This window comes from Rhinolophus ferrumequinum, chromosome 16, assembly GCF_004115265.2.
Source record: "Rhinolophus ferrumequinum isolate MPI-CBG mRhiFer1 chromosome 16, mRhiFer1_v1.p, whole genome shotgun sequence".
Taxonomy (NCBI): Eukaryota; Metazoa; Chordata; class Mammalia; order Chiroptera; family Rhinolophidae; genus Rhinolophus; species Rhinolophus ferrumequinum.
In genome coordinates, this window is record NC_046299.1 from 5,277,144 (window position 1) to 5,299,129 (window position 21,986).

The 21,986-nt window shown below is 43.0% G+C and overlaps 2 protein-coding genes across 3 annotated transcripts in view; one reads left to right on the forward strand and one right to left on the reverse strand.

The window, feature by feature from the left end:
- The window catches only part of FANK1 (fibronectin type III and ankyrin repeat domains 1), a 69,591-nt gene extending 48,303 nt beyond the window's left edge, over positions 1-21,288 (reverse strand). The window contains exon 1 of the mRNA XM_033131232.1: positions 21,227-21,288. Coding sequence (XP_032987123.1) covers positions 21,227-21,239 — 13 coding nt within the window. The 5' untranslated portion in view covers positions 21,240-21,288. The remainder of the gene's footprint in view (positions 1-21,226) is intronic.
- Positions 21,289-21,560: 272 nt separating this feature from the next.
- The window catches only part of DHX32 (DEAH-box helicase 32 (putative)), a 38,571-nt gene continuing 38,145 nt past the window's right edge, over positions 21,561-21,986 (forward strand). Inside the window, exon 1 of one of the 2 annotated variants that reach the window (XM_033131231.1) lies at positions 21,561-21,695. The gene's annotated coding sequence lies outside the window, so the exon portion shown is untranslated. The remainder of the gene's footprint in view (positions 21,696-21,986) is intronic. The other variant, XM_033131230.1, reaches the window with a different exon arrangement.

Sequence of the window (21,986 nt, forward strand, 5' to 3'; positions counted from 1 at the left end):
CTTGTCTTTCGCCCCCAATCCACCCCCCTCCAGATTAGTTCTTTGCTGTCACAGATAGACCATCATTCCTCCACCCTCCCACACTTGAACTCTTCGTTCTAGCTCTCCTAAGCTGTTAAGCTATTCACACTCCTCACCTCTCACACCCATTGGCACAGGTCTTATTGATTCTTGCTTCTTTCCTATAGGTAGATGACCACACAGCTTGAGCAAATTATAAATTCTGCTGCACTGTACCACAAAATGCACCGTGGCCGGACACCTTCACTTTGGATGGGGCATATTCCCCAAGCTCACTCTCCTCCATCCCTGGGCGGTTTGCTTCTGTCCTTGAAACCTACCCTCCAAGCATCATGCTCTTTCTGCAACTGAGGGCCTCCTCAGTCATAGCTGAATAACAGCTCATCCGCAGTCAATCCAAAACCCTAACAAGCACCCCTGATACCACCCTTTACCTCCCCGTCTATCAGAGAAGACAGACAGACACGGGCGGAATTTAATCGTATAGCTAGAGAATTCACAAATTTGTTGACTTTCAATTATGTGCACCCCTAATACCATGCTGCACGGTAAGTAGGCACTCACTGCCGAAGAACGGCAAACCTAAGACAGATTTCATCTTTTTTTGCGTCTTGCCTAGTAGTGCGCTGCTGCTGTCTCAGGCAATGGTATCTTTCCTAAGGAGCAACTGTGCCTTTCCCATCAAAAGCAGGCCGTGATCAATCCTTCTCGCCCCTTCACTGGGCCAGGAAAAGGCACACGAAGATAGTGGTACCCAAGTACACCAGACCCATCCCACCTCAGATTTCTGCCCTGCCATGTAGAGGCACAAAGTATCTACCACCTGTAAAATTATTGACTTAAATGTTCTTAAGTTGACTTGAAAGTTTATACCATAAGCAAATGGAAAAACCAGCATCATTTTTTATCACCAGAAAGTAACGATAAAAATAAATGAAATCATCCATGTTTTAAAATGTTTGCCCAAATAGTAATACCACCTAAAGTCATATTATGTACCATATCTTAGGAACTACTGACTTAATGAAAACCTTTGGGACAAAATTTTTCCCACTGCCTGAAATTCCACCACTAAAATGTAATTAGTCTTAAAAATCTGAAATTGAACTATAACAAAACAATGGAGAATGCGTGTGGTGCAGTGCCATTTTATATTAAGGCCAAACAGACAAAACTAAACGATGTATGTTTACAGATATGTTTATGTATGGTAAACTATACAGAAAATCCAGGTCATGAAATCAAAATATCTTTCAGTTATGAGAACAGTCTTCCTACTGCATTACATTTTTTTATTAAAGTGAAACTTCACAGCTTAATTCTAAAAACTTAAACACAAGTACAGTTTTAATACTGTTTCCTTCCACACATTATATTGAAATTGGCTGTTTATTTAACTCATTCCTACATTAGACTGTAAGCACGTAAGAGCATGGACTGTGTTCTGTTTCTTATTCCCAAAACCAAAGAAAATAGACAAACCAAACGATGGAAGAGCTTAGAGACTCAACATATAGGACATGAGATCTAACATCTGCAGAAACACCTTTCCTTTCAAATAATACGAAACAATTCCAAAAAATTAACCATATACTTGAGTATTAAAAAAAGGAGCAAATTTCAAAAAAAGTGGAATACAGACCGCAATCTCTGACAATACATAATTAAGCTAAGAAGGAGAAACAAAAGCCTAACTAGGAAGCCCACATTTTAGAAATTGCGACATGTGCTTCTAAATAACCCAGGGATCAAAGATAAAATCACAAGGAAAATTCATCATCAGTTCTACAGGTCAAAAACTGTGGGATAAAGCTGAGTCCACTCTTAAAGGGAAATTTATAATCTTAAATGCAAACATTAGAAAAACACTTAAAAACATCAATAAATGAAACATCAGTCGATAAATTAGAAAATAACAAAATAAACTCAAAGAAAGAAACAGAAAAGACATAATAGAAATGAATAAAATACAAAAAAAATACAGAATAGAATCAACCAAGCTAAAACCGGGTTCTTTAAAAAGTATAATAAAATTCACAAACTTGTAGCAAGGGTTATCAAGAAAAAGAGCAGTAGAAAAAGAAACAATATACAGCATAAAATGAGGATGGCACTATAAATCAAAAGACTTTGAAAAAATAAGTTGCAATTATGAATAACCAATAGACTTTAAAGTACAGATGAAAAACAAATTTCCTCCAAAAAAGCAATATCAAAACTGACTCAAAAAGTAGAAAAACAGAGAAGTCTTATACATATCAAATATATTGAATCAGTAGTCAAAAATATCTTCCCTTATAGAAATTTCCAGGCCCAGATGATTTCACCAAAAAGTTCCATGAAACATACAAGTGAAAATAAATAAATAAACTAAAAAAAGGTAATACAAAATCCTTCAGAGGATAGAAAACGAAGAAAACACTCCCCAATTCGTTTCATGAGGTTAAAACAAAAATAACCTTGATACCAAAACCCAACAAGACAAGTACACGAAAAAGATGTTTATAGGCCAATGTTATTCAATGTGGATGAAAAATTGTTTTTAAAATGTATTGACAATTTGTGGTTCTGGCCAAGACACAGGATGCGTGCTACAGCCTGTCACTCCTCCTGATGAAAATGTAAGACTCTGGACAAAACAGAAACAGCCACGACCTGAGGGCTCTGAAATGTAAATAGCAGACAGGTTGGGAAAAGAAGGCAAAACTGGAAGAACGGTTCGTGTGCCAGGGGGCAACAGACTATATTCTGGTCATAACACAAACCTTAACATCAAGGATGTAACAAATGGGAGCTGAGTGAAGTTCATGGATTAGAAGATTTGCTACTGTGAAGTTCTCCCCAGAATGACCTATCAATTTAATCCCAGTGGAAATCCCAACAAGTTTTGTGAAACCTGATCAGTCTATTCTAAAATTTATATGTAAGCAAAGGGCCAGGAGACAGTCAAGATCTAGGGCGAGCATGCACGGAGGTTGATACAAGTGTTTTCTGAGACATGGATGAAATAATTAGATGGCCCCTGAAATTAGTCTGTGCCATTAAGCCAAAAGTAGGCATATCCAAGTATCCCTCAGATTTATTTCAAGATAAACACAGGCTTTTAAAAAATACCTTATAAACTGATTTTTAAATGTACACAAACTCCTATTAAGCCTCTTTTAAAAACAGAAAGAAACCTTAACCAAAAAGCCTCACCTTATATAAAGCATTGAGTTACTGATAGATTTGAGCTCTGGCAAGCAATTGCAAAACCGTCGCTGTAAGTTTTGTGCCAGTGCTGGCACTGCCATTTCCCCACTGTTCCATCTGAGTCACCAGCTAGTGGCTGAGCCCAGGCTCTGACACATGCTCTATTTATGATCATTGTCTTAACAACAGTTGTCAACCTTACCCATAAATCACATAGAGAAACAGAAATGTTTACGTGGCCTTCTGCCAAAAGGTGATGAGCGATATAAATTCACTTGGACACCTTATGAAAATGGCTGTAAGGAAACATTTCATCCAAAGTCACATCTCACTTGTAAAATGGAGCTAATGCATCATCACAATTCTCAAAGGCCAGAAATTTCAAGGTTCGGTCTAATCCCAAATCCAGAAAAATAAAAAGCAAAATGTACAGGCCAAATAATCGCTGACCTCTCCTGCAACCTGTAGTGTTTCGTCACTACAGTCTGAAATTACATTTCATGTTTGACAGTGCTCCTCGGTGAGAGGATGAAACACGGAGTGAGTTAAAAACAACAGAAATGTAAAAGCACAGGCACAGAGCATGCAGGAGGCAGTGGTTATCTCCTATGTCCATATTCTCCCATTTGGACATGGTCTCAAGTGTCACTTGGATGGAAAGGTACCGTTAATAAATGTAGCATAAGTAAAATCTATACTCTACGCATCATGAAAAAATGTAAAAAGAAGAAAACATTCCGGAAGCCGTCTAGGTAGAAACAAATAAAAAGCTCATACACTTATTGTGTGGTAAAGTGAGAAGTCAGGAAAGAGCAAGAGAATCCGTACGATTATGAAAGTTAAAGTCCCCTAGCTTTGGGGTTGGTTAAAACGTCAGGTCAGAAAGAAGGAACGAGAAAATAATCACATTTGGTGGAAAATCTCACTTGGAGGTTTATGGCCAACCTCACAGCATTTCATCACACACAGGGTGCAGATTCCACAACACTTGTGGGCAGAAAGTGGCCCCTGGGTCACAAGAAGAGGAAGGGAGGACACTTAAAGGGCCCCAGCAGAACCCCAGCCCGAAAAATGCACCTTCCACCAGCCATGGTCAGTGAGGCGCAGCTGCGTGTCCACACCTGTGACCCACTTCCTATCCTTTGTATCAAAGAATCAGTCCTTTCTACAGGCTGTGGTCCTCGTCCAACAATGGAAAAGCAGCAACCACCGTCAGCTGAGCGGCTGACTCGTCTCTAACAGAGTCACAAGATGAGAAACCATCTCTTCCCTCTTCCCAAACATTCCTGAAGGTCTCCCAGGTGTTTTCGGGTGTTTGTTTATATTTCACATTAAACAATGTCCTAGCCTAATGATATGAGAAGTTAGATCCTTACTAAATATTCTCTGTAGCCAACAGTAGCTGACACCTAGTTCTTTAATGGAGTAGGATTTAAGTCTATGTAATTCTCATGACTCCTATTTCATCATGAAACCTAGAAACTTCTTCCCTTTCCTATTGATTTACTTTTCAATTGTATTAAACAGTTTCAGCCATCTTTAGCTGGTCTCCATTCAAATAATATACTTTTGTGTCTTTTAATATTACAATTTCATTCTATTCGTTATTTTGGTGTTTCTCCACTGGAACTGCTTTATCTAGAGATAAGTGTGGCAGGGTAGAAAGAATATGTGATTTAACATGAAGGCCTCCGTTGGACTGACCAGCTGCGTGACCTGGGCTGTATAACTAGCCTCTCTGAGCCTGTTGCCTCGTCTGTGATATATTTACTACGGATATATTTACTGTACAGGGTAGCTTTCAGGGTTAGTGGAAATACACATATAGTACTTAGCATTTAGTAGGCGCTCAAATGGCAGGTGTTTTAAAAATCTTTTTATTGCGGTAAAATATATATAACAAAATGTACCATTTTAACCACTTGTATGTGTATGACTTAGTGGCATTTAGGACATTTGCATTGCTGTGTAACCATCAGCACTAACTACCGCCAGAACTTTATCACCTTAAACTAAAACCCTGTACCCATCCATTAAGCAGCTCCCCATTTCCCGTCCCCCGGCCACTGTCAACCACTATTCTACTCTCTGTCTCTGTGAACTTGACTGCTCTACGTATGTGGTGTTGAAATAAACTTGCAGGCCCAAGATGGAGCCGCTCCTGCCCGGGGTTGTGCCCCAGTAAATGTTCCGTCTGACCAGAGACACAGTATATCCAGTTAGCCGATCCCCAAACGTGAATCCCACTCTGCGCTCTATACTTATTTCCTTGCCCCTTGATCTTTCTAAATAAGGTCACATATGGACCTGCAGCCAATCGTTCCGTCTCTGCACTGGGGCTTTTAACACTCTATAAAACTTGCTCTCGCCCAAACACCCCTGGGGAAGACTGCTCCACTGCTTAGATGGTGTTGTGCTCCCCCATGGACTGTTTCCTGGAACACAGGACAGCCAACTCAGGACTACATTGTTTTGTCGTTTCACAGTGGAATCCCGCAGTATTTGTCCTTTGTGTCTGGCTTATTTCATTTGGCATAATGCCTTCAAGGTTCATCCACGTTGTAACAGGTGCCAAATGCTGAATACTATGGCTGGACTTGCTATTCAGCCATTGCATGGCTGGACCACATTTTGTTTTATCTGTTCATCTGTTGATGGAAGTCTGGGTTACTTCCATCTTTTGGCTACTGTGATTAATGCAAATGACAAGTGTTTTAAATACAGATTTTCTTCTGCCAAACATCCACGTTAAGCAATCAAAATAGTTTGTCGCAGACTCACAGCAAAGGTTCTCCCTTTAGAATAACCATAAACCTATAGCAGAGGAACACTGATAGCTCCTACTTCTCATTGATGGAAATCCTATTTAGCTCTCCTTACTTTTTCATACCCCCCAGGAGCAAAATAATTCAATTAAACTATGAGGAAAGAAACAAACTGTTCATCACAAAGTTATTACAAACTGCCAAGCAAATACATAGAGCAATCTAGAGTTTGAAAATGCCAATCGATTACAAATTGTAGGTAAAAATCTGTGCTCCAGTGGGAAAAGGATGCATTATTCAGGTCCACGCCCCTTCGGTTTTCCCATCTAGCACGGCACTGCCTTTCACTTATTTTACAAGGAATTAAGTGGAAAAGAACTGATGGCAGTGCTACTGCTTCTGGTCTGTGGTCATGGAAATGAATCCGGACAAATCCTACCCCAATGTGGCAAAGACGCTTTTGCATCATTTTCAAGTTTAATATTCCTGGATCTATTCCTAGCAGAGCAGGGTCAATGAGCCTCCCCCAGTTTTTCCCAGGGTTTTGACAACTGCTCCCTGCCTCCCTCTGACCAAGCCTCCCTTTCTGAGATCTGATGCAAGTTCAGTGCCAGAAGTTCTATCTCATTTCACCTCATGCCTAAGGCAACCCAGGAGCTCGCAGACCACACTTCTGATCAGCACCACCTCCTCCCGACCCCTCTACAGTGAGTCAACCCTTCAGAAAGTGAACGTCAAGCCCACAAAGAGATGGGAGCCCCAGGCTACATAGCACATACTTTCCATGGAGCAATACCCCCCAAATTAGTTCTCGGAGGCAGGAGCAGGAGGATCGTAGATATTACAACGGCACTTTGGGTCAAAGCTCAGCCATCCCTGACGAAAATCTTATTCCTTAGTATTCAATTTCTCTTCTGGAGAGAACTAATTTTTCTCCTTGAGAAAAATAATGAAAATACGGTTAAGAAGCACAGCCTAGGGTCAAACTTTCTTCATCCCTATCACTGTTAGCTTTCCTCTACCTTCAAGTTTTCAGTTCCGCCTACATTTTCAGGTCACCCATTCACTTATTCAACAAATACTTGAGTGCCTACTAAGTGTCTGCACTGTAAACATGCTGGTGGCACGTCCTCAGGGGACTTAGTCTAGCTGAGGCAGAGAGTGTGGTGTGGAAATTACCACATGAAAAGAGATTCCCGAGATTTTCTGCTCTTCTTGTTTCCAAGCATAAAAAACAGGTGCACAATGGAGCTTTGGAAAAAACGAAAACGTAATGCAAATTTAGAACATGACATCTCAAAGAATGAGGACTGTTCCATATTCTGTGGGGCGGGGGTTGGGTAGGGGTGGGGGCTAATCCCATATGGTAATAGGTATTTAGGGAGTTTAGAAATAATAGTTCTAATGGTAATTTGAGTGTGCTGCTGGCATTATCACAACTTTGACTTCATTTTAGATAAAAACAAACACATTTACAAAGTATACAGATTCCATTTGGCAGTGGCAATGACTACTATCAGAGGAGAAAGCTTTCATGGAAACAGTTGTGGCAAACCAGGCTGACTCACGCTGTTATCTGTAGTCAAGTTGCCACCTAATAACTGGTACATTCATGGAGTGCCATGCCTAGGACAGTGTCGGTTTCACAAACACACCCTCCTTTCGGACTCCATTAAAAGACCCAAGTTCAGGTGTCATGCAGAATAAGCGACCACCAAAATGTGGACACGTGCTCAGGAAAGGCTGGGGAGACCACTGGTCCACCTATAAAATCATTTCTGTATTTCTGTTAGCAATCACCAATTCAGAATAGCAAGGGGACAGGAGTCAGGGGCTTCTCTTAAAAGGCTTGATCATTTTGTATTCTTTTCCCTTTTCAGGAAACAGCAAATTTTGTCAATTGGGCTCATTGTCAATAGGTTTTGTTTTGTTTTGGGTTTCCATGACTTATTCCACTTAATTCATTAAGTTTTGTGGTTTCGTGGAAGTTTTGAAAATTCTGAATGTGTACTCTAACATTGGTTCTTATGGAAGCTAAACACCACATATTAAATAGATTAAAAAAAATTTAGCCAACAGCTCACGTGATGAACCAGGATATTTCTCAGATCAGAACCATTACAATTTTTTTATTCAATTTCAAACCAACCAGGCTATGACAAAATCAAAAGCAGCTAACTTAAGTCTCCAATGTTTCTGAGAAAGGGGTAGCTTTTTCTTTCCCTGAAGTTTTAAGATCTCAGAGTAAATACATAAAGATATTGGCAGTACGAACAACAAGAAAACATGAGGACTAGAGGCATAGTGATCCCTGAGCTAAGGGAAGAGGTGGAGGTGGTACAAGTTTGTATCGATGCCTCATTCCCCACTGGAAAAGCACTTCAGTTGGTTTGTGGGGCGGCTGTTAGCACTTACAAGGGGTACAACCAACAGGTGTCATCTCACGTGCAAATAATCGATAAGGATTGGTTACCTGCAGGAGCCTGGATGACATCGACCTTGCAGGGAAAGATCTGCAGTAGCTGCCCAAGCACAGAGGCAGGGCGTGGCCACACACATGCTGTGGGTTTGCTGAACCCACTTAAACCCATCAGTCCTCAGAAACGATCGGGACCTTGCCAGGCCACCATTCGTTACCACTTCATCATCAGTGGTGGCAAGCAGGATGTTTTCATCCAAAACAAACATTTCGTTTTCACAAATGGAACTTGATGGATATGTAGATGGATAAAATGGATTACACATCATATTTCTCATCCACTGACTACTGTAGAATAAATGCCTTCGGGTACAGTATTTCTTTTTATCATTCTACGGGGAGAACCCACTCTATGTCAGAAATTAGGAGGGACACAAAGCAAACAATGTAAAATAAAGCAGAAATAAGGACATAGTCTTAACTCTGCAGGAGATTCCAACATGCTGTGCAGATGAGGGATGTTTAGTAATTAGGTTGTTAGAGAAATTGGGGCTTTTCGCTAGCAGAATGGTAAAAATCCAAAAGTTTCATTACACACGTGTTGGGGAGGCAGTGGCAAACAGATTTAACAATTATCAAAACTAGCACCGCCTTTGGGCAACTCTACATCTAGATAATTACTGTGCAAATCTACTGGCACAAATGCAAAATGCCAGACACACAAGGTTATTTAATGCAACTTAGCTTGTAAGTGTTTGTAATCGTAGCTGTACTTGCTTGCCATCACTGCTGTAACCGAGTCCCACAAACTGAGTGGCTTAAAACAACACAGATTTATTATCTTACAGTTCTGGAGGTCAGAAGTTCAACATGAGTCTTCCCGGCTAAAATCTGAGGCTTGTTCTTTCTGGAGGTTCTAGAGACGAGTGCATTTCTGAGCCTTTTCCAACTTCTAGGGGCTGCGCACAGTCCTTGGTTCCTGACCTGGCATCCCTCCAACCTTCCGTTCACATCACCTTCCTGACTCCCACTCTCCTCCTTCCCTCTTATAAGGACACGTGTGGCTGATGGCATTGGGCCCACCTGGCTAACACATGCTAATCTCCCCATTTCACGACCCTTAATCACATCTGCAAAGCCCCTGGTGCCGTGGAAGGCCACACACTCACAGATTCAGGGGAAGCATGTTACACATCTGTTATTGAGCTGATCACAACAGCAACAGACTGGTAACAAACTGACTATCAGGTTAAATAAATTACCGTAAATTCATACAGTACCATACCACACAGTTGGTTTTTACAATGAGAAAACTCACTATGGACTCAGCAGAAAGCTCTCCAAAATATAATTTAGGTGAAAAAAAGCAAAGTACGGAACAGAGAAGGGGATGTAGTATACAGCTGAGCTAGAACAGGGTCTACTTACACACGGGTGGCTTTCCCTTGACTGGCACAGTTCAAAGCAGTGTTGTTCCAGGGTCAAGTGTATACAATATGCATGTATGTATACTGTTTAAACTATCCCTGGAATGATATATCAGAAACACACAATGGTGGCGGCCTCCAGGGTGGGAACTGGGTGGCAGTGTTACAGAATGAAGACTTTACGCCATATACTCTTATAATGTTTGAAACTTTTAATTATGCTACCTATCCGAGAAGTAAAATAGTAAAGTCTAGAAAGAGTAAAAAGAAAACGAAGTGCAAAAGAAGTCCTAGATGGGCGAGATCAGTGCGGGTGAGTCAGAGGCCAGCTTTACACACATACAAGATGGTGTCTGGTTCCCAAGCTGCCTCACAAATTACCCCACAATTTAGCGGCTTAAAACAACAAGTACCTATTATCTTTCAGTTTTGGGGGGTCAGGAATCCAGGAATGGCTTAGCTGGGTGGATCTGGCTCGCTCAGAGATTGTCTCAAGGTTGCAGTCAAGTTGTCAGCCTGGGTGGCCGTCATCTCAAAGCTTGGCTGGGGCTGGGGAGTCTGCCTGCAAAGCTCACGCACTGAGCTGTTGGCAGGAGTCAGTCCTCGCTGGTTCTTGGCCTCTGCTCCTCCCCATGTAGGCCATTCCACAGTGTGCTTGAGTGTGTTCACGACATGGCAATTGGTAGGTGATCCGAAGAAGACAGAGAATAAGAAGGAAGGAGAGAAAGGGAGATTGAAGACCAGCCCCCATCCTTTATAACCTAATCTTGGAAGCAACATATCACTTCTGCCGTACGCTACTGGTCATGGAGACCAACCTTGGTACCAGGAGTCACGGTACGAGCGTGAGAACACCAGGAGGCATGGGCGTCTTCGGGGACCATCTTGGGGGCTGGCTACCGACGGTGGACAGGAGTGAAGGGCAGGGCGAGTGAACATGAGCGAAGGACGAAAAAGTGTGGAAGACAGGAAGATGGACCAATTAGAATCGTAAGTGTGTACTTATACTGGGAAGCAGGGAAAATAAAAATACGGAGAGTGGGGTTTGGCCTAGTTGCCAAGCCACTGACACATTGCACTGGCCATGCTCAAATCTGTCCTCTAGACCTAAAGCTGAAAAACATTCTCATCCCACTGGAAAATTCTTTCAGATATGTTAGGTTCTCTCCTGTGCTAGGAGGGAGCTTCTGAGAGAAGAGGGGCGTGCTTTTCATTTCCGCACTACCGGCCACCCCACACCTATACGAGTGTGAAGCCCCAGCCCTTGTAGCACCCGTCCTGACAGCCATGAGAAACCAGTGTTTTTCTTCTTCACAGAGATTCCCCGACTCTTAGTCACATTTCATTCCAGAAAACTAGTCTTTTCTTTTTCAGTAGCAGCAGAGACATTGTATCAAAATATTATGCAGAACTGATATCATGTACCTCCCGATGATAAGAAGAGACAGACCATCTGTGTAATATTCCTTGTAAGAATAGTTGACCTAAAATATTATGAGGAACAATCAGAAAAATTCAGCCTGGAACATTCTATAAGACAACTGGCCTGGCTGCTTCAAAAATGTCAGTGTCATGAAAGAAAAACATATATATGTATGTGTATACACACACACACACACACACACACTCACATACATACATGGGAGACTGTTCTAGATTGAAGGTGACCAAAAGAATACGACAATTAAATGTGATGTATAATCCTGGATTGGGTCCTGGTCATTTCAAAAGGAAAGAACATCCATAGAGTACATTATTAAAGCCACGGGGAAAACATGAATAGGGACTACCTATTAGATTAGATCATATTACTATGTTATGTTTAGGGGATGTGTTTATGGTATTGTGGCTACATCGGAAAATGTCCTAGTTCTTAGGAGGAATATGATATATTTAAGACTAAAGTGTCATGATGTAGGCAACTCCTTTAATGTTTCAGCAAAAAATGTGTGTGTGTGTGTGTCTAGGTTGGGGGGAGAGAGAGAGAGGAAGAAAGAGAAAATGAGAAATAGAGAGGAATCGTGTGGCACAATGTAAACAACCCATGTGAGTGGTACATTAAGTGTTCACTGCATGAGTCCTTGAACTATTCCATAGCTCCCCAAATTTTCAAAAGAAAAAGCACATGTATATATCTATATATATGCCATATATATGCAGCATAAGTTAAGACAAGTTGTACATTCATGTAGATACAGTGCAAAAATGGGCTATCGCTGGTTTTGATGTTTGGAAAGCTCACCTCACAATTCACAGTGGGGAGAACTAACCCTTTGACATTCTGTCATTACAAGCACCTGAGCCACAGAAGCCCACGTGGAGACCTTTTTTATTTCTTATCCCATCAGGACAGGTGACGCATAACCTTTTGTGAGACAGAAATATTCCAAATGTTCAAAGTCTGCATTTCACTTGAGTCCCACAGTTACTGAACTAAGCTGTTCTCAACTTCATTCCTGAAATAAATCAGGAAGTTTTGTCCTGAATTTTGTCCTGTTTGGCTTTGAATGGGGAAAGAGCTGGAGGTGGCTTTTAGCACACTGTATTAAGATGGTAGCAAACTTGTTGGGGTGATCACTTTGTGAGGTGTGTAAATGTCTAATCACACTGTTGTTTTGTGCACCTGAAACTAATCTAATAATAATCAAAGAAAGAAGAAAGAAAAAAGGGTCACTGCTCAAAGAACACTGCAGTGTATGGGAATATTTCTCATGCTGTAAATAATGATGCCACCGTTCTCATTCTTGTGTCAGCCTCATTCTTAGAATTCTATGGTGAATTGAACTACAAGTTATGTTCTTCTCACAGACCATATAAAGTGAGAGGTCTGTGGCTACTTCATGTCTCTTCGATTTCACCGTGTCTGGCTAAACTGTCCATATTATTGTGGATAAAAGATTTCTTAAAGTTCAGTGTATGATCATCTCACCTTGGAGGGCAAGAAAGCAGCTACAGGTACAAGGAATTTCCTAAAGAATACGGTTATGATCATTTTACTCTGAGAAACGGGCAAGCAAGAACCCTGATTAATACATTTAGGTTTAGATATCGAGTATCTTTAGGTTTGCAATGCTCTCCATAAAAGAATAAGAGGTACTTTCAGTTTGGTCAGCAAGACCTGGCTGCAGTAACGCTCAGTACTCATCTTTGTCACCTCAAGCAAGACAAGCAGTTGAGTCACAAAAAGTAGGTCCCCACTTCTTAGAAGTAGCTCAGTGAAGTTAGTCCCTGCTTCTGTCGTGACAGTTTTGAGGAGATGGGTCGATGAAGGACAGGCCTGCTTCCAACGGACCACAGCAACAAGCAGAAGAACCACTGGACCAAAATGGAACTGCTGTGGTTTTGCACACTCGCCTGATTGCACAACGCCCTGACATTCACCAGGTTCTTTCAGCTTTTCCTAAACAGAAGCTGTGGTGGACATGCCTCCCCTGCATCCTTCCACCATGGGGTGGGTATCTGACACAGCTGATTTAATAAGATCCCTTCCCTTGGATTTTGGAATTAGAATTACGAAAGAAAATGCAGTCTTTCCTTGGGTAGTTGAAACTGATGACATATTGTTGGGAGCTAATGCTATCCTTATTCCAAAATGTGGGCAGACTAGAGAGGAAGCCAGTCAACAGAGAGAGAAGAGAACAATGCCATCCAAGTAGTACATCAAAGGAGATTCAAGAAGGCTGAGTCTGCTCCAGCCAAGTGGCGGGCTGTCCCGAACACATCCTAAACCAAATGAACCAATAAATATTAAAAGAGAGCAGAGATTGGGCTCCTCTGGAGAAACTATTCCATTAGTTATCTTTGACCTTATTTTATTTTTCTTATCCTAGATCACTCACAGTGGTTCTGCTTTTCTGATTAACCCCTGATACAAATATTAATAAAGAAGTGGGACCCAGAGAACAGAAAGCTTGGGATGAGTTTTCTGAATTGGTACTCGGTTATCGGGATTGTTTTTCCAACGTGATTAAATCTGAAGACACGAATGGCCCCCAGTGGTCTATGTGTACAGTGGTTTCTAAAAAGTTACTTAAAATATAAACCATATACCTATAATCAAATCCCATAGAAGGCTAGGCTCAGGATAACCAAGCAGCGGCTATCTTAGACCGCCGTAGTGAAAGCAGTATAATAGGGTTAGCTGGTTTCTTACAAGGGACCTTCAAGAAAGAAAACAACGGGGAGCTCATGGCTTTCTTCCCCCCAGCTTTATCAAGATACAATTGACACATAACTTTGTGTAAGTTTAAGGTGTGCAACGTGATGATTTGATACACTTACATATTTTGAAATGACTACCATGGTAGGTTGGTTAACTCCTCCACCACCTCACATAATTACCTTGTGTGTTTGTGGTGAGAACACTGAAGATCTATTTTCTCAGCAACTTTCCAATATACAACACAGTATTGTTAACTAGTCACCATGTACATTGGTCCCCAGAATTTACTCATCTTCTAACTAGAAGTTTGTACCCTTCGACCGACATCTCCCCGTTTTCCCCACCCCAGCCGCCAGCAACCACCTCTCCACCCTCTGTTTCTATGAGTTCGGCTTGTTTGGATTCTACACTAAGTGAGACAGATCACACAGTATGTATGTCTTTCTCTGACTTATGTCCCTTAGCATAATTTCCTCAAGGTCCATCCATGTTGCAATGGCAGAATTTCTTTTCTCATGGCTGAGTAATATTCCATTGTGTATTTACATCACATCATTTTTATCCCTTCATCCACAGACGGACACGCAGGTTGTTTCCATATCTTGGCTATTGTGAATCATGCTGCAGTGAACACAGGGTAGCAGATATCTCTTCCACATCCTACTTTCATTTTCTTTAGCTATGTAGCCAGCCGTGGGACTGCTGGATCACCTGGTCGTTCTATCTTAAGTTCTTGAGGAAACTCCATACTGTTTTCCACAGTGGCTAAACCAATTTACAGTTTCCTTTTCTCCACATGCTCACCAACACTTATCTCTTGTCTTTTGATAACAGCCATCCTAACAGGTGTGAGCTGACATCTCATGGAGGTTTTGATTTGCATTTTCCTGATGATCAGTGATGGTCAGCACCTTTGCACGTACCTGCTGGCCATTTGTACGTCTCCTTTGGGAAAAGGTCTATTCAGATCCTCGGTCCACTTTTTAATTGGATTATTTGGGTTTTTGCTATTGAATGATATGACTTTCTTGTATGTTTTAGATAGTAACCCTTTGTCAGATAAATATTTTCTCCCATTCTATATGTTGCCTTTTCATGTTGCTGATTGTTTCTTTTTGCGGTACAGAAAAGCTTTTTAGGTTGGTGTGGTCCCGCTTGTTGATATTTGCTTTTGTTGCTTATGCTTTTAGCACCATATCCAAAAATCATTGCCAAGACTAGAGTCATGGAGCATTTTCCCTGTTTTTGTCTAGGAGTTTTACAGTTTTGGGGCTTACATTTAAGCTCTCCATCCATTTTATGGACAAAAAAGGGGGTACTGTAATAAATCATAAATTCCTAACTGGGCAAGTCGCAGTGGGTAGTCATGCCCCAGGCCTACAACTTCTATGGTAAAAGGTTTCTAAGCCAGCCCTGTCGTTAATCTTGGTTAGCACACCTTTGAGATGCCAGAAGGAATACTCCTCGAAGGTGTAACCACCCTTAAGACAGCACATAATCTCGGAATCCAATCCCCGCCTTGCCTTCTCCCACCTTCATGCAATCTTCCTTAGTTCCCTCCTGCATTTCAAATGCATAGAAGCTGCAAAATTGTTATTCTCCACAGCATTGGAGACCTTGCTCCTTGGCATATGTCATCAGTTTGGCTCAAATAAACTCTTAAGGAAACTCCTCTACAGTTTTGGACATTTCTTACATCAACAATTTCAAGTTAACTTCTAATGGGAGAGTTTTATATATATATATATATATATATATATATATATATATATATAGATTACAACATGTCATAACAATAAAAGTGTAAATAACATTCAGACACAATAAGTTCTTTTGGCTGGCCTAATAATTATACAGACATGAAACAGATTAACAATAGAAAATAGCCAAAATTACCTACATATGTATGAGACCCCCACACGAGTCAGAGACCCCCGTATACATAAGAGGTTCAGAGACAGGAAGAGAAAATGAGGTACGTATGATATGCTGAGCTAAGGACGAGGTAAGGTGCCCTGGGCTTCAGAGGGGAGGGTCACTGCAGGATGATAAGAAGAGCAGATGTTCAGTAATTAGATGTTTGCCTGCCCTATAGATAGGTCGTAAAAAGTTATCTCCGGTGGTAACTCTTATTCTGAGCAAGGCCCTTAATTTAAATTCTTTAAGGGGGACATAAAAGTTTCTTGTGAGCCTGCAGGGTCTCGATTGCCTTCAGCTCGAAATAATCCACATGTCAAAGTGGCACATTTTGGGGGGCCTGTCCTGAACCCCTAGAGTACAGTACCTAGGAGGGAGAAATTAACCTGGATTTAGGTTGGCGAAGGGCAAACATAACACAGCAAAGTTTCTAAGAGATAATGATGTCCAAGGGACGTTTGTAGGACAGACAGGTGAATGGGCAGTGAGCACATCCAGACAAAGGCAAGGGGAGAGTGTGAGGATGAGAGGACCCTCCCAGGAAGACAGGGCCAGCGTGGAAGGGGGCAGGGCACAGCTAAAGGAACTGGTACCTGGGGCCTAAGAGAAAGGAATGGCTCCCAGGAGAGAAACGTCCCCAGTATGCAGGCAGCAGGGGCTCAAAGGTAAGCATCTCCGTTTTGCCTGGCTGGCCCCCCTGCCCTGCCAGTATGGAAATGCACAGAACATGAGGTGAGTTGTTTACTTGTTAATGATGGGTACTTCCTTCTGTACTTCATGAGTCATTCGGGCCATTCCTGGATGCTGCTGGTGTGCACAAACCCCTCCTATAATCGGGTTGGCTCGTTCAGTTCTGGGAGTGACCGGCCAGGTCCTCCAGGGAAGGCAAGTTGTCGCAGTGCTTCCTTTTCCCGTCAGGAGAAGGTGAAATCCCAGTTATCAGGAATAGACCTGGTCTGGAAGGGGGGCCGCTGGGGTGAACGTGAGCTTCTGGGGAGACACAGCTACAACCATCACATCGTTTTGCCCCTTCCTGTGGCTGGCTGAGCATCCAGAGGTCAGAATTGCAGATTTTAGTATTTTGATGGGGATTGTAAACTGCTACTATTTAAAAGGTGTTGCCTTGGAATTGCTTTTTTTTTTTTTAAGTTTTAAATTCGATTTATGTAAGCATTTATTTCTTTATGATAATTTTTTAATTATAACCTAATTGATAGAATTAATATTCTTTAGGGGCTAAGACTACTTGAGAAAAATTGTTACACAGACTTTTAAAAGCATCTCTGGGTTTAAGTAATTTCTTACTCTTTGTACCCCATAGTAATGTACACATTTGGTTGGGTCTATGATCTGGCAGTACTCTGGTCCCCCCCCCCCCCAATAAGATGACTTGCCTATTTCCTTTATTTTCTGGGATAGAATGAGATCCTGAAAACGTCTCACTTAGGCTGGTACACAGACTGCCATGTGTGTAATCGAGCTGACATCTACAAGCGCCTGATTTCAAAGAGCTTTACCTGAAGCCTACTCTGTAAGAGGCACTGCCTTCAATGTCGCTGCCACACAGCCCCTTCAGTTGCAGAGCAAAAGCTCCTTTCCTTAAGCACACCACAATACCATTAAGGAAATCAAATTAGATGAGGCATCCAGCTGTTAACAGCGGTGCCCTCCGTTCAATAAATGCTTGTTCAGGGCTTACCCCATGTCCGGCACTGGGGACAGCATGGCAGACAGGGCAGACAGGACCCTCTTCCCCAACCTTACAGCCCAGTGGAGGGAAGAGGTTCTGTTAACTAACAAAAGAATTACAATTGTGATTATGGCTAGGAAGAGAAACAAGGAGAGACAGGAAGAACCCCGGCAAGAGGAAGGGCCTACGGTAGGAGTCCGGGAAGGACGCAGTGAGGAGGTGACACTGAAGCTAAGACCAGAGGACACTGAGTCAGGCCCGCCAGGCCAGCGCTGGAGGGAAAGTATGTCTGGCAGAGGGAAAAGCTTGTACCGTCCTGAATGAGCTTGATATGTTTAAGGGACTAACAGACAGATGTGCCCAAGGCATAATATGTCCAAGATCACCTGGGATGCGTCTGGAGAGGCAGCTCGATCAGACCGACTCTGGAGCACTTTGGGCAGGAGACCTGACCTGATGTGTATTTTGATGAGGTCACTCTGTGGAGCGCAGGTGGGGGCAGGGAGAACAAAGGCAGAAATCAATACAGCTTCTAATCGTGTTTTATGTAAGACCCTGGCTTGGAGTACCAGTGACTACAGTAGGTGTATTTGAAGGTGCAATAAACAGGCGTACTGGTGGGTGGAGTGGGTGGGACAGGTGGTGAGTGAAAGAGCAGAGTAAAGGATGACTCAGATTTCTGACTGGATAATTGGGAAGATGGCAAAATCCTACTCCAAGATGGGGAAGATGAGTGGAAAAGCAGGTTTGGGGAAAGAACTTTTCACTCCTTAAGCGTATGCCTCAGTCTCTTAGTCATAGCAGCAACTTAGATTTCAGCTTAGTATTTCTATTAAAAAGGAGGTGTATTATCAGGAAACTGCTGGGTGACCTAACTTAGGCCCCTATTTTTTTAATAAAGGGTTTTGAGGCATCAGATTTTATTTTATTCAGATTGTGTTTGCCTGGAGAGGTTGGGTGGGCTAAAGAAAAAGAAGATCACAGGAGGGAGGGCTAAAGACCCCCAAAGCTACCTCTTGGTATTGTCACTCACCAAGAAATTAGGGAAGAGAAATAGTACTATTGAACTTCAATATTTTCTTTAAACAAGGAATTCGATATACATTGTCCATGTTATTTCACGCATGGGTTATCTTTCCAACCGTGTAGCTAGTTCTGTAAGAAAATAATTAAAGATGTAAATGTGTAAGGCAAGAGCTAAAACCACTCCACACAGTGCAAGGTTGTGAACTTATTTAATTCGCCCTTCCCCTGAGGAGTCATTTCTTGGATCACTGACTTATTATTCTGTAAAACAGTGGTAACCCCTGTCATGCTCAGCCTATTGCTAGAGTAGGATCCCGCTGTGGGGTTTGGAGAGTTTATGTTGATTGGGTTTTAATGATTCAGTTAATAAAGGTCATTCCTAAAAGTAACAGAAAACTAAGTGTGTGGAAACAGAATGGGTAAAGCTGACTTGGGGGTTATTTCTAGTAGTTCCTTGGTGTTGTCTTTAGATATATGTTTAATCCTTAAAAACAATTAAGAAGGATCCTTCCTTTTAATCAATTTACTGATGCCATATTCAACTACATTGTAAAATGCTATTTAAAACCCCTCAATAACAAAAGGTAGCACATAAATACTAGGGTTAAAATATGTTAGATAATATTGGTATAATATATTTTTAATATAATATTGATAACAGTATAATTGTAATTACATATATCTAATACTGGGTAACATATCAAGTGTTCTCACTATCTTTGAGACAATGAAATAACTTGAATCTCAGGTAAAATCTGGTTGGATATGAATTCTAACGTTAAAAGGGACCTTAAAAAGCATTTAATCTTGTCCTTTAAATAGAATAACTGCAAATGATTTAGTAACTATTTATCCAAAATGGTGATTATTAGACTGTGAAAGAATTTCCCAAAATGGTGATTATTTGAATTATTTAACCAGTGAGATGAGATATAAATGTGTAATTTATATGTGTAATAAATGTCTTAGTTTTACAAAGCCTTCATGATCTGGCTCCTGTGGGCTCTTCCAGCCTTCTCTCTCTCTCTCTCTCTCTCTCTCTCTCTCTCTCTCTCTCTCTCTCTCTCTCTCTCTCGCTCTCTCTCTCTCTCTCTTTTTTCAACGCCCCTCTCCCGCAGTCTTCTTAGCTTCAGCTTTACTACTAATCTTTCTACTCTGAGCCTCAAACCCACACTGCGGGCTCAGGTCTCAGGACCTCTGCCTGGAATTCCTTTCCGTCATTGTGTGCTGGGTCATTCCACAGGCCTAGTATTACTTCCGGCCGGAAGCCGTCTGGCCATCTCCTCTCCCCTTGTCTCAGATCCTAGGGGGGCTTCAGTAGTTCGCGGGTAAGAGTCTGTTTAGTTTTCCTGGGCTGGCCCAAATTAACACTGCCGCATTCATTGGTCAATCCCCAAGCCCTGGACCGATGTCTGGAACATAATAGATGCTGGGAATGAATGAGTGCATAAAGACAGTGAGCGCTGGAGGATTTGAAATTTATAGTTCACACATTTAAACAATAACATAAACCTGAAGAAATAAAGTTGCTGTTTTTAAAAAATATATAGTTCACTTCCATTCATTTCTTCTCTAAATAGACAACATACACAGCCTGGCATCCATTTGACATGAGACAAAATTTTCTGTATTGTGGTCGGTTAATTCTCTGTCAATAGGTTAGATAAAATGTAGACTCCAGAGAGTTACACAGGCAAATGGCAGGATACTGTAGCAAACCAACTCAGCCAAGTATAACTCACAACCTGTAAGCTTTCTCCACCGCAAATGAGTTAAAGTCTTTAAAATATTCTTGTTGGAAACGAACAGCCTTTTAAAAACAGCCAGCATTTCTCCCAGAGAATGCATTTGGTCTGAGTTCTTCCATTTCTGAAATTATGCAAGGCAAGATTTGGTTTTACATAAAGGTTTAAGATCTTTTAGGTCGCCATAGAAAACAGTTATTTTTAGTAGCGAAAGGGGTAATAAAACATTAACTTGGGAAAGAAAGGCCGAGCACTATGTTGCAAGAGAAATTTGAAAAAAAGATAGAACTCGTGTTAGATCTGCTAACTCCAGAATGCATACCTTTTGCCAAACAAGGTGGGAAGCAGAAAAAAGAAATCGTAAAAAAAGTTTTTTCATGTCCTACCTCGTAGAAACTCTAGCAATAAATCACATACTTTTGGAAAAACTCCTTTTTCTCTCTCTGTTTTAAATCGAAGACGGTTGTGGGGGAGGACGGGGTCTCGCTGCTTGTTCAATTGCTTACATTTTAGAAGCAGGATGACAATTTACAATGAATAAACAACTATCTAACTAAAATAATGACAATGACAGGAATAGGTAGTACTAGTAAGTGGATTTGCTCGGGGTAATTTCAGGAAGGAACACCCTGGGGGCGCTGCATCCTCCTGTCCACACCTCCGAGCTCTCGCGTACCCCCGGCTCCCAGCGCCACCGTCCGCGCTCGTGACCCAACCCGTCACTCTCGGCAGGATTGGGCCCCCTCCGCTCCCCAAGAGAGAAAAGCGCGAGGGGGAGAACCGTAGTTTCAGGTCCAAGGCGTGAAAAACCCCGCACTGGTTAGGGGCTCCCCCTCCCCGGCGTCCGGCGCGGCCCCCTTACGCTGGAGCTCCATGGTCAGCTGCTCCGGGCCGTGGCCTGAGCCCGGCGCCGCCTCCGCCCCTCGTAACGCCTCTTCTCCCGGGCAGGCGTCGCTCGGGTTGTCCTGACAACCGGGAGGCGGGGCTAGAAGGACGGCGACAAGGAGGGGCCAAAAGCCGCGAGGAAGCGGGCGAGCGCGAGGGCCCGCGCGTCGCCGGGGGACCCAGTGAGGGTGGCGGCCGGGTCGCTGGCTGAAGACTCTGCCCCGGAGGCCCGATCTCGGGGCCGCGCCCTCCTTGGTGGCGCTTGTGCTCCCGGTGCAGCCTGCGCCCCGGCCTTAGGGGCGGGCGGGGACCTGCGGGGCCCCCCGTCGCTGTCCCGAGGCGTCCATCGGTCCGTCTGTCCGTGTGTCCAGCGAGCTCGGCCTGCACGGCGGGGCAGGGCGGCGGGCCTGAGCCTCCCTCCCCGGACTCAGGAGCCGCCGCTGCAGGTAAAGGCCAGGCCCGGAGGCCGGAGGGGCGGGTGGGCGGCCCTGGCCACCTGTTGCGGCCGCCGGGACTCAGCGCGCCCCCCGCAGCCTCGCGGCCCTGTACCCGCCAGTCGGCCCCGGACGACCCCGCCCCAACTCCGAAATGCTCCCGGCGGAGGCGGCCTCCCCGCCGCTGCCTCCAGAGCCCGCGTCTGAGCGGGAGGAGCGAACCCCCGCACACCCGCCTCTAAGCCGGGTCCCTCGGCGGCCGGGGCCTGGGGAGGGGGTCACTCGGGCCGCAGTTACGGGAAG